This window comes from Centropristis striata, chromosome 2 (genome assembly GCF_030273125.1).
Source record: "Centropristis striata isolate RG_2023a ecotype Rhode Island chromosome 2, C.striata_1.0, whole genome shotgun sequence".
Classification (NCBI taxonomy): Eukaryota; Metazoa; Chordata; class Actinopteri; order Perciformes; family Serranidae; genus Centropristis; species Centropristis striata.
The window spans coordinates 40,202,039-40,214,584 of NC_081518.1; the positions used below are offsets into that span (position 1 = coordinate 40,202,039).

The following is a 12,546-nucleotide window of genomic DNA, read 5'->3' on the forward strand; positions in this document are numbered from 1 at the left end:
TCATTTTGTTTCATTGTTTTGGTCATTTTGTGTCTTTTTTAGTCATTTTGTGTCTTTTTTGGTCATTTTGTGGTCAATTTGTGTCTTTTTTGGTCATTTTGTGTCTTTTTTAGTCATTGTGTGTCTTTTTTAGTCATTTTGTGTCTTTTTTGGGTCATTTTGTGTCTTTTTTGATCATTTTGTGGTCAATTTGTGTCTTTTTTGGTCATTTTGTTTCCTTTTTTTGGGTGATCTGAACTGTGCGTGTGAGATTCTGTTCAGTGAGCGGGGGTCGCAGACAACATGCATGTTAAATTGGGGTTCGCAACTCAAAAAGGTTGAGAACTACTGTTCTAGGGGGTGCGAGAGATGAAAAATTACACAATTACATTTTTCCCCCACACAATAAAGAAGTGTAAATAAACATTTCCTTTGTAAAATGTAAAATCAAAAACTGTAATATTAATTAATTAATAAATGCAGGCTATTCAAAATGCACTTCATCTTAAAATGAAGAGTGTAGAAGAAGTTATCTTCTTCCATTTTTCTAACCTGTGTTATGATGACGGGTTGTTTTAGTTCCACGCTCATTTAAACTTGCTGCAATTTTTGTGCAACGCGGCTCAAAATATTATAACATTTTCCCAACTTATGTGCTTTCTGCCTCTGATCCTGAGCCTGTCATCATCCTCTTTGCTCTTAAAAGTGGAAGCTTGCACATAACTTTGTTGCATTATATTGAAACTGTTTTACAGTGTTTCAGATTAATTCAAATGCGAGAGCGCATTGTTGTGATGGTGATTATTTAATTATATTCTCATTTGAGCATGCCGCCTTTAATATGGCTATAAAAAAAGCTTATTGCATTTTGTTTTTTTTGAAGGTGTGCTTCTATATCCCAACACGGTTGGGATATAGAAGGGGGTGCGCGGCTAAAAACATTTGGGAACCGCTGCGCTAGAACAGTAGTTCTCAACCTTTTTGAGTTGCGACCCCCAATTTAACATGCATGTTTTTTCCGTGACCCCCGCTCACTGAACACAATCTCACACGCACAGTTCAGATCACCCAGAAAAGAAACAAAATGATCAAAAAAGACACAAAATGACCAAAAAAGACACAAAATGACTAAAAAAAAGGCACAAAATTACCAAAAAAAGGAAACAAAATTACCAAAAAACGACACAAAATTACTAAAAAAAACACACAAAATGACCAAAAAAGACACAGAATGACTAAAAAAAAGAAACAAAATGACCAAAAAAAGACACAAAATTACTAAAAAAAAACACAAAATGACCAAAAAGACTAAAACACATTAACACATGAACACTTTAACACAGTGGAGACAGAGCTGACTTCCAAAACTATTTGGCGACCCCCAGAAATCATCTCGCGACCCCAATTGGGGTCCCGACCCCAAGGTTGAGAACTGCTGCACTAGAGCATTACCGTCACCCCTTCATTCCTCATTTCTAAATGGTTTCACTGAAGCTGATAGTGGGTGGTGGGTCAATTGATGAAAAAAAAACACAAAATAGGCTGCTCAATAGCCTGCAGAAATAAGTAATGAGATATATTGTGCTCCAATTATTACACAAAAAGCTAACAATGAGTCACAGCTAGTGCTGTCAAGATGAATAAGCAGTTAATTGCAAGTAATCACAGCAAATTATGTGATAAATAAGGGTTTTTTTTATCGATTGCCAGCCCTATTCTGAACACTATTTAAATGACAGAAAATAACAAGGAAGAAAAGTAATGTGTCATGGATTGGAGCCAACAACACACAGTGCAACTGGAACGTAAACATTTTTATGATTTATTTTAAATTTATGTTACACAAGTAACACTGAATTTTTTTTTTATGTTGAAATGCAATAACATGTAGTGCATATTCACCCAGCAGATTCAAAGACCTGACAGCAAACAAAGTAATAGAAAATCAATAAATAATATGCTTTAAATATACATTCATATCCAATAATAAAAACATCATGTGATACAACATTGTCCAGGTACTTGTTTCAGCAGAAAGGAGACATAAATTTATCACTATTCGTCCTGTTCCGAAGAACATTAAACTCCATGTCTGCTGCTCAGTGACATCTGATACAAGCACCTGGTTCAGATTACAATATGAAAGGATTGATTAAGATTTTTTTGTTAAAATAATTACTATTTTACAGTTATAAGTGTGTGTGTGTGTGTGTGTGTGTGTGTGTGTGTGTGTGTGTGTGTGTGTGTGGTTCAGGTGTTGACAGTGTTAGCAGCTGTGAGGAGTGAGGAGAACAGAGATTCTGGTCTTTGCTTCAGCACGTCTGGATCGTCTAACTCTGCCACCTATTGGACACAACACTTGCTGTTAGTCCAGCGTTAGCATCACACAGACGTTATCTTTGCGTATTTGTGTTTGTTTGTTACCTCTCCGGCGTCCATGACCAGAATACGATCAGCGTGCATCACAGTGTTGATACGATGTGCGATGGTGAGCATGGTACAGTCCTGGAAGGCTTCTTTAATGGTGTTCTGGATCAAGGCGTCTGTCTCTGCATCGATGGATGCTGTGGCTTCGTCCAAAAGTATGATCTGTTGGTCAACAGGAGGGACAGCAGGTGTAGATGAGGAGGAGGAAGAAGAGTTAGAAGAAGAAGAAGTAGAAGAAGAGTTAGAAGAAGAAGAAGAAGAAGAACAGTTAGAAGAAGAAGAAGAGTTAGAAGAAGAAGAAGAAGAAGAAGAAGAAGAAGAGGAAGAAGAGTTAGAAGAAGAAGAGGAAGAAGAGTTAGAAGAAGAAGAAGATTAGTTAGAAGAAGAAGAAGAATTAGAAGAAGAAGAAGAATAGTTAGAAGAAGAAGAAGAAGAAGAAGAGTTAGAAGAAGAAGAAGAAGAAGAAGAAGAAGAAGAAGAAGAAGAGTTAGAAGAAGAAAAAGAAGAAGAAGAAGAGTTAGAAGAAGAAAAAGAGTTAGAAGAAGAAGAAGAAGAATTAGAAGAAGAAGAAGAAGAAGAGTTAGAAGAAGAAGAAGAAGAAGAAGAAGAGTTAGAAGAAAAAGAAGAAGAAGAGTTAGAAGAAGAAGAAGATTACTTTATTAATCTAACAATGGGCAGTGATTCCCAAACTTCGTACAAAGCCCCCTTTTGTAAATCTAAATATGTTCAAGCACCATACCCCCACAAAAATAGCTCATACGAGTTTAATTTAAGAGCTGATATCTAGCCATTTCCCATGGTCTTCTTGATGATGATTTTGGTTATTATCAAGAAAACCATGGAAAATAGCTAGATATCAGCTCTATGAGCTATGTTTGTTGTTATCATTATATTTGTCCAAACAAATGTACCTTTAGTTGTACCAGGCATTAAAATGAACAAGAATTTGAAGAAAAGAGTGGTCTATTCATTTCTACCATGACTGTATAGTGTAGCAGTCGTAATCCGGTGGCTATTCAGCAGCAGTAGATGTGTAAAGTGTGTGAATAAAGAACAAGAAGAAGTGGATACAGGTACAAACCTTTGACTTGCGGAGAAGTGCTCGAGCCATACACATCAGTTGTCTTTCTCCTACAGAGAAGTTCTCTCCGTTCTCCTGCACTGGGGCCTCTAGTTTCCCCTCAAGTCTGGAGATCTGAGGAAACATAACAATACTCAAGAGAACTGTAAAATGCTAATTAAACAATAATGCATCAGTAACATAAATCTAATTATATTATTATGACACATTTTCTCTACTTGAAACTGAGAATACTTTTCTTTTCTGGCATGCAAGACTTTTACTTGTGATGGAGTATTTTTTACAGTATGGTATTGCTACTTTTATACATGAAATGGATCTGAATAACTCCTCCTACAGTTATTATATTTGAAAATGAGGGTTCAATAACACCACTATGTCACAAAGACAGCTAGCAACACTAGCAACTTCCATTAATGCCTCACAAACAATTGTCATTATGTCTCTAAGCAGTGTTCTTGAGTGAACGCTAAGTCAGATGACAAAAGTATCAATGAAAACTAGTAGAGCAAGAAAAGGCTGTACGCTGCATGACAAGTCTGGATAAATGACCACAAACTGTCATATGAAACTGTTAGTGTTTTGTGCGTGGCATTAAACGGCGAACATACTGAGTCTTTCATGTAGGTCTTCTCCAACGCCGCCCAGATCTCCTCATCATTGTACTTTTTGAATGGGTCCAGGTTGTACCTGTGTGCAAACACACGTATAATAACCCAGTGAATAACCCACGACAGAAACCGCAGATATCCTGTGGAGTTATCTATAGCAGTAGTTCTCAACCTTTTTGAGTTGCGACCCCCAATTTAACATGCATGTTGTCTGCGACCCCCGCTCACTGAACAGAATCTCACACGCACAGTTCAGATCACCCAAAAAAGAAACAAAATGACCAAAAAAAGGAAACAAAATGACCAAAAAAAGACACAAAATGACCACAAAATGATCAAAAAAGACACAAAATTACCCAAAAAATAAACAAAATTACCAAAAAAAAGACACAAAATGAGTAAAAAATGACACAAAATGACTAAAAAAGACACAAAATGACCGAAAAAAACCCAATTGGGTTCCCGACCCCAATTGGGTTGAGAATAGCTGATCTACAGTATGGTTACCTGACTGTGCCAATAAACAGCACGGGATCCTGGGGGATGACTGACAATTTGCTGCGCAGATCCTGCAGTCCAATGGCCGTAATGTCCACGCCATCTATCAGGATGTTTCCTGCTGCAGGCTCCACCAGCCTGAACAGAGCCACGCCTAAAGAGGATTTCCCTACAGACACAAAGCACCAAAGAATAGTAACCCTAGTGGTGCACAGAGGTAGGGTTTCCCCTGCACCCTACAGTTGTGGCTTCACAAAACAAAGCACTTAATCCAAAAATAATGCTGCAACACAAGGCTATCAACATTTGTATTGTTTATAATACACTATGACGAATATAGACTATAGATTTTGTAATTTACTGCACTGTGTGTATGTTTGCTATGTGATATACGAGCTAATATCTAGCCATTTTCCATGGTTTTCTTGATAACAACAAAAATCATTATCAAGAAAACCATGGAAAATAGCTAGATATCAGCTCCTAAATTAAACTCTTATGAGCTATTTTTGTAAATCTAAATATATTCAAGCACCATACGCCCACAAAAATAGCTGATATCTAGCCATTTCCCATGGTTTTCTTGATGATGATTTTGGTTATTATCAAGAAAATCATGGAAAATAGCTAGATATCAGCTCTATGAGCTATGAGCTATTTTTGTTGTTATCATTATATGTGTTCAAAAAAAAGGACCTTTAGTTGTACCAGGCATTAAAATTAACTAAAAATTGAAGAAAACAAGGGTGGTCTAATCATTTTTTCTACAACTGTACAACTCTATAATAATTTGTAACAGTTCGTCAAAGATCAGTAAATCCTTTTAATCATGTCTAAATCACCATTTACACAAAACTCCATGTAATAAAAACAATGTTTTGAGTTAAAACTACTGAAGTGAGGGTCTTACCAGAGCCTGTCCTTCCCACAATGCCCAGCTTCTCTCCAGCTCGTATGTGGAAATGGAGCCCGTTGAGAACAACTGGTGTATTCTCTCTGTACCTCATCTGATAGTGCTGGAAGGTGATGGATCCATCCTTTGGCCAGTGATCTGGGACTTGAGCCTCCTTTATGTGTCTGGGGGCCTCAGACTTGCAACCCTGGACACAATAAATAATAACGTCTGATGTCGGTTGATTTAAGGTGCATCAGATGATAATTAACTGCATATCAGAAGCAGAAATAGAGGGTAGTTTAATGCAGCTATTCTCAACCTTGGGGTCGAGACCCCAATTGGGGTCGAGACCCCAATTGAGGTCGCGAGGTGATTTCTGGGGGTCGCCAAATCATTTTGGAAGTCAGCTCTGTCTCCACTGTGTTTAATTGTTTATGTGTTAATGTGTTTTAGTCTTTTTGGTCACTTAATGTCTTATTTTGGTAATTTTGTGTTTGTTTTTTTGTCATTTTGTGTCTTTTTTGGTCATTTTTATGTCTTTTTTGATAATTTTGTGGTCAATTTGTGTCTTTTTTGGTCATTTTGTTTCCTTTTTTGTCATTTTGTGTCTTTTTTTGGTCATTTTGTGTCTTTTTTTTGGTCATTTAGTGTCTTCTTGGTCATTTTGTGTCTTTTTTGGTCATTTTGTTTCCTTTTTTTTTGGTCATTTTGTTTCTTTTTTGGGTGATCTGAACTGTGCATGTGAGATTGTGTTCAGTGAGTGGGGTTCGTGGACAACATGCATGTTAAATTGGGGGTCGTGACTCAAAAAGGTTGAGAACTATTGGTTTAATGGACAGAAGGCCAGGACAGATGGATGGATTGGTGGTCATAGTTAGACAACTTGTGGACAAGGAGTCATTATTTTTGTGCAGCAGAGAAGTCTAGAGTCTGACCTGAATGTATTCCTGCTGCCGCTCCACAGAGTTGAATCTGGCCTCCACCTCCGTTGATAGCCTCACTACATACTGAAGCACTCCCGTCAGCTGGATAACACAAACATGTTGCAGTTGGCTGCAAAGTGTCTTTAAAACGACAACAAAATGTTCAAGTATGTGCTTTCCAAGTGTACCTGTATGGTGTAGGACATGACCAAGCCTTTCAAAGACGGATCGATTACGGCACTACTGGTGAGTACTACGAACAGAGACGCCATCAAGATCATGGTCGAAGCCATGAAGTCCAGCCAGAAGGAGAGCCAACGTGTTCCAGAGTGAAACAGTGTAAAATGGTTGGAGTTTATGTCATTCAGTACCTTGAACCTACAACATGATAAAGGACATGAATGTAACAGCATTTTACGACAAAAACATCACCTACTGCATGAATGTAAAGCAGAAAGGTGAAAATAGAACATAAATTCTGGATTAGCCTTAAAGGACTGCAAACAGGTTACAATTTCATTCTCAGGAACTCTTTAACTTACAGTTTTATGAGATTGCTTTTTATGTTGTAGGCGTGGATGGTGCTCATGCCCTGCAGCGTGGATGTGGTGAGAGAGATGCAGGGAGAGCGACTGATGTTCTCCATCCTCTTCATCTGACGGATACTCCTTTGGAATACACTGCAGACAAATCACAAATGATATTCAGTACACTGTACACAATTCTGTGCTGTCCATTCATAGAACTGCTTTTACAACGTGCAACAATTTCAATGAAAATCTACATGCAATCAGCAGATACTAGATTATAAACTGCTGCAATCCTGTATAACAGTCCATGTAGAAATTTAGCACCTGTCTTTTTAAAGCCCAGTGTGCTCTGATTCGTCAGTCTGGGTCTTCTGCATCAGCGCTCTTGGCTTCTCTGCACCATCATTGCAGCCAGAAAATAACTGTAAACGGGACTCTTAAACATTTGTATTTCACCCAGGGGTATTACATCATGTCCTGCATTACACAAATATGTTACATTTGTAACTGCTGTAATTTACAAGCACAGCCTGATTCATTTTCCCCATTGTTTGCATGCACTGTTTTCACCAAAGCTCTTTGTTCAATTAGATGTACTATATTATAAATCATAGAGGGGTTTTACTGTATATTTACAACTTCCATCAATTATGAATTATGTATTTGCTTTCAAGTAACTAACAGCACAACCTGGAAGTTTTAATGGTATCATAATGTTTTATACATTATCTGATCATATCCTTACTATGAAATGAATGTAAAACACTTCCATGACTGAAATATTGTTGATTTGCCATAAATCACACTTGTACACTTATTGTGTACAGGTGTTTTTCTTGGCCATGTTACAACCATGCTCACGCTGTTACAACTGAGACTGATATTTCAGTTGCATGTTTCAATTGTAAAAAGCTTTCAGATTATTTCAGAATGATTGTGATTCAATTCCCTATTGAAAAACTTAGAGTGGTTTATGACAGCAGACCTGTGTGCTTGAAAACATAGTAAAAGGAGCAAAAAGTTATGTTACAATTGTTGCCTCACGTTATGATATTTTAATGTCAGCTTGACTGGATAGTTCAAATTAAAAATAGTAACTGATATTATTAATGTGTGTAGTAGCACTTTCTCTATATAAACTGGCTTTAAGTTATGACATCACAACCTTACGGACTCCTGACAGCTCATTTAAAGGCACAGTTTCTAAAAAACTGTATGCATTTCTCAATGGATTGCTTGTTTTGATCCGAGACATGAAAGTCTTGTTTTTAACAATATGGGAACGTTTAGCTGGTATCAACTCACAAGAGAATAAGGCCGAACAAAGTTCCCAAAATGCAAACAACAATCAGCATGGCAGGGAAGACGGCTGCAACGGTGATTATCGTAGAGGCGACCAACAGAGAAAATTGCAAGAAAGGGTCCATGTTGAGGGGGAGCACAGAGTCCACTTCCTCTTGATCTTTAGCAAAGCGGTTGACTATGCGGCCGGTTGGCGTCGTGTCAAAGAAACTCATGGGACTCGAGAAAATCTGAGAAAGGAAAGAAATCTTCATCATCTGCAGACATGGTGGTCTATGTTTGATGGCTGGGCATTGAGTAACTCAATGGTACCTTCTTAAACATGTTGTCATGGAGCTTGCAGGATGCTCTTAAGGTAACCCAAGTGAAGGTGAAGCATTTCAGGATGGCAAATGCCACCGTGGCAATCATCAGTCCGCCATAAACCATTTGGTAGAAGGACAGGTCTGGGTTTTGTGAGATGTCACCGTGGTTTGTAGTGTTGTTATGGGGTAACTGGGTAAAAAAGCAGAGAAAACAAGTGGTTAGTAGAGACCAGGGCCACTGGGATCATTTATCAACATATGTTTTTATCTCTAGAACATTTATGTTTTATTTTGAATATTGTCACCATATCCTGCAGAGATGTGGAAAAGCATGCATTTGATTTTTATTAGATTTTTGTGTGTGTGGTTATGTGAGAGTGAGGGCTGAGTAAAATAAACACACACAAGTCAAATATGTGATTTGGATCAATGTCCGGTTAGTGTAACAAATGCAAACAAATGCAAGATTTACAAGACATTCTCTTTAATTATTCGCTATGAATAAACATCGGCACCCCACACTGTTCAGATCAGATAACAACACTGTGTTCTGTGTTATTTGGGAATTACATTGAATAGCTCTTTCGCAGTGTGCTGGCAGGGATTGAACAACAGTGTGTTCAGGGGATAGAGGTGGTAAACATCTTTATGGACTATTTCACAGAAGTTGTTATTATTATGGGGAACATTAATCTCACACACAGGATATATCAATAAAGCTGAGCTGAGTTGAGCTGTGTGATCAGGAAATTAAACAAGACAAAGTGTTTAGGTTAAGTACAGAAAGAGTTGTAGCTGTTGTGCAAAATATTATCATGAATTTTAGTCACACAGTCTTAGTCAACAGTTGTATCTGATCGCTAAAAGCACACCATATCTATATTTATATACATATACACTACCGGTCAAAAGTTTTAGAACACCCCAATTTTTCCAGTTTTTCATTGAAATTCAAGCAGTTCAAGTCAAATGAACAGCTTGAAAGGGTACAAAGGTAAGTGGTGAACTACCAGAGGTAAATAAAAAAGGTAAGCTGAACCAAAACTGAAAAATAATGTACATTTCAGAATTATACAAGTAGGCCTTTTTCAGGGAACAAGAAATGGGTTAACAACTTAACATTATAGAGTCTTGGGCTATTTTGTCCATTTTTTAATTCTTTTCATGTCTTTGTAAGTCTTTTTTTGGTCATTTTGTGTCTTTTGGTGTCTTTTTTGGTCATTTTGTGTCTTTTTTAGTCCTTTAGTCCAACATAAAATGTGATTTTGAATCTTTTTTTTACTTTCAAAACACTATCATGCTCAATCAAGAATTTTAAATGTTGCAAATGTGCATTAATTTCAGAGTACACTGAGACATTAAACTGCATAATTTTCAATTAAATTCTGGAAAAGTTGGTGTGTTCTAAAACTTTTGACCAGTAGTGTATGTAGCTCTACCAACATCTGTTGTGTTACACCCAGCAGAAACCACTTCTAACAAGAAAAGTGAAGCCAATGAGGAAGTGACGCTGGTATGGAATAAAACGTCCAACTTTACAGCAGAAATAAACATGTTTACAGCCTGGTATAAAAAAAGGGTTTTGGGCTCTGTAGATAACTTCATGAACTGTGAGGGGGATGAATTTTTATATAACTCACCTGTTTAAATTGTATTATGGCTTAAAGTTATACGTAATTAAGGACATGGCCGCTTTGAGTGAAAGGTGGTGGCTCGCCACTGCGTTCAATTCACCTCAGCTCAGCCTCCTTCCACCTCTTTGTGGATTAATTGGAAGTTAGAAGGAGTCAGACAAGATGGTGATAGCCAGAGCCATGAGAAACATCCACTTTAGACACGTATGGATTATGGCATGGAGACTTCATTCATATTTAATATAGTCTGCCTGTGTGAAGGGCCGATTCAGACTATCCCAAAAAACATGCCTGTCCGAGCATATGACAATCTTTTATTTTTAAGCTTTGGAAAGTCACAGACTAAGACCTACAGCATGAGAACATTTTTGGAAAGTGAGGACATTTTGGCTGTTCGTCACCTTCAGACAGCACTTCAAAGGCCTGTTTGGGAGTTCATACCTGGTTTAAAGGTTCATCTTAGAATTAGGATATATCAGAGCATTGAGTTGTAATGGTGAAGGTTAGGATAAAGGAGCTTAGGAACTCTTTGTGTCATTGAGTGTCCTCACCAGTATACAAGTACGAATGTGTGTGTGTGTGTGTGTGTGTGTGTGTGTGTGTGTGTGTGTGTGTGTTTCAAGAAGAGATATGGTACTCACCCCATCCCCCATCCCCAGCCAGTAGCTGAGCCACCAGTTGCTGACGGCTGTGGATCCAATCATCCCCACCACAATTAGGACAGTGAGGAAGGAGACGATGTAGCCTGCAATAGCACAGTCACATCAAACATCATAAACCAGGTTGTCTTTTTGTGAATTTTGTATTATTGAAGGTGTGTGTGTGTGTGTGTGTGAGAGAGAGAGAGAGAGAGAGACCTCCAGCTGCTTTGATGTATTGGTGGTAGATTCTCCAGGGGACGGAGCCTTCTGTGGTGGACTCCTCAGTGACCAGCTGATCACCGACGACAGCAGCTTAAGAGGGAGAAAAGGATTTTATACAGTCACTGCATGATACTAAAGTGACTGCAGGTACATCGGTACTAGATCTGCATGTTCCTGAAATAAACCGCTGTGATTAAATTGCAATAAACTAAACAAAAGTATGCCGAAAATAACTACAACATGCTTTCACTGCAAAAAAGCCAACTTGTATTTTTTGGCCTAAAACAGTGATTTAATTTGGTAAAACTTGGAAATATAAATTACTGACATTTAGGGCAATAATGTAAGTTAGCACAACAAAGGAAGCCAGTTGTCTGCTCAAAAACAATTTGGTGAGTTGTTGTTACTTATATCTTTAAATTGGGGTTCAAAACAAGGGACAATAGTTCTGCTAATTCTTATTTCTTTGTTGGGAAATTCGGTCATTAGCGAAAGCTAGCGGCTAACTGATGCTAGCGGCGCTGCTTGTTACAGCTACAAGAGTAGCCATTAGCGTATCAATGCTAACTCAAAATTGTGGTCACAACATTAGCTGACATTTCATAGCGGCGTTACAATCGTGCCAGAGAAATTCAGAGTTGAGCAAACTCAAAAACAAAACTTAAAATATTTAGTTTAATTGTCCAAATTGAAATTTTATCGAAGTTTGTTGCCTTGAAATTTTGAGTTCACCCAACTTTTCTTTTTTTGCAGTGTTGTCAGGTCTGTCTGCGGGACAGCGTTTGGCTCACTTGGAGAGTCTCAATACCCGTTTGGAACTCTGCACTCTACTTCTTGACATTTTCATCTTAATTGGACAGATGACATTGGACATAATAGGAACGGGGGCACAAGGAGAGGGGACTGACATGCAACAAATGTCCCATGGCTGGACTCAAACCCAGGACACTGCCTTAATGTGGCATGCGCTGTAATCACTCAATGAAGTGCTCCATGTTACAGTATTTCATTTATTAATTATTATCCAAAGGCTTTAGGATATAATCATGTAAAAAAAAAGAAGTATTTTGTACAACATGTTGGAAAGAGAAGTGTTTATAGTTTCTTTATAGCATGTCAACACACTGTGCACCTTTTGAATTCCAGATTTGCCCATTAAAATGGAACCGCATGAGTCCTTGCATAGACTGGATATATTACATCTGCACTGACGTAGCCTGCACCAAACATCAGAAATAGGACTGTGGACTGTAGACTCACATTTTTGGTCAGCAGTCATTCCATCATCCCCTTCGTCCGACATGTCAAAAGCTGAAAAGAAATACAGATGTGGTGGAAAATATAAATAAAAAGACAGAAGACATAAAAAGTTATACTGGAATAACAGAATATTGAGTGTAGGACTATAGGTTTCCATTTCCATCAGTAACTATAGAATGTACTAAACTGGTGGTGTGGTTTCGTACTGAACTCCAACCTTATTTTCAGTCATTTTAAA

The 12,546-nt window shown here is 37.9% G+C and overlaps 1 protein-coding gene across 3 annotated transcripts in view; it reads right to left on the bottom strand.

The window, feature by feature from the left end:
- Positions 1–1,396: 1,396 nt before the first annotated feature.
- abcc12 (ATP-binding cassette, sub-family C (CFTR/MRP), member 12) overlaps positions 1,397–12,546 on the bottom strand; it is a 28,696-nt gene continuing 17,546 nt past the window's right edge. For all 3 annotated transcript variants that reach the window (XM_059356624.1, XM_059356616.1, XM_059356631.1), the window contains 14 exons: positions 12,309–12,359; positions 11,043–11,138; positions 10,827–10,930; positions 8,559–8,741; positions 8,250–8,476; positions 6,957–7,094; positions 6,603–6,792; positions 6,427–6,516; positions 5,507–5,696; positions 4,606–4,765; positions 4,099–4,177; positions 3,488–3,601; positions 2,404–2,568; positions 1,397–2,322 (listed from right to left, as the gene is read on the bottom strand). In XM_059356624.1, the coding sequence (XP_059212607.1) occupies positions 2,230–2,322; positions 2,404–2,568; positions 3,488–3,601; positions 4,099–4,177; positions 4,606–4,765; positions 5,507–5,696; positions 6,427–6,516; positions 6,603–6,792; positions 6,957–7,094; positions 8,250–8,476; positions 8,559–8,741; positions 10,827–10,930; positions 11,043–11,138; positions 12,309–12,359 (1,880 nt within the window). In that variant the 3' untranslated portion in view covers positions 1,397–2,229. The remainder of the gene's footprint in view (positions 2,323–2,403; positions 2,569–3,487; positions 3,602–4,098; positions 4,178–4,605; positions 4,766–5,506; positions 5,697–6,426; positions 6,517–6,602; positions 6,793–6,956; positions 7,095–8,249; positions 8,477–8,558; positions 8,742–10,826; positions 10,931–11,042; positions 11,139–12,308; positions 12,360–12,546) is intronic.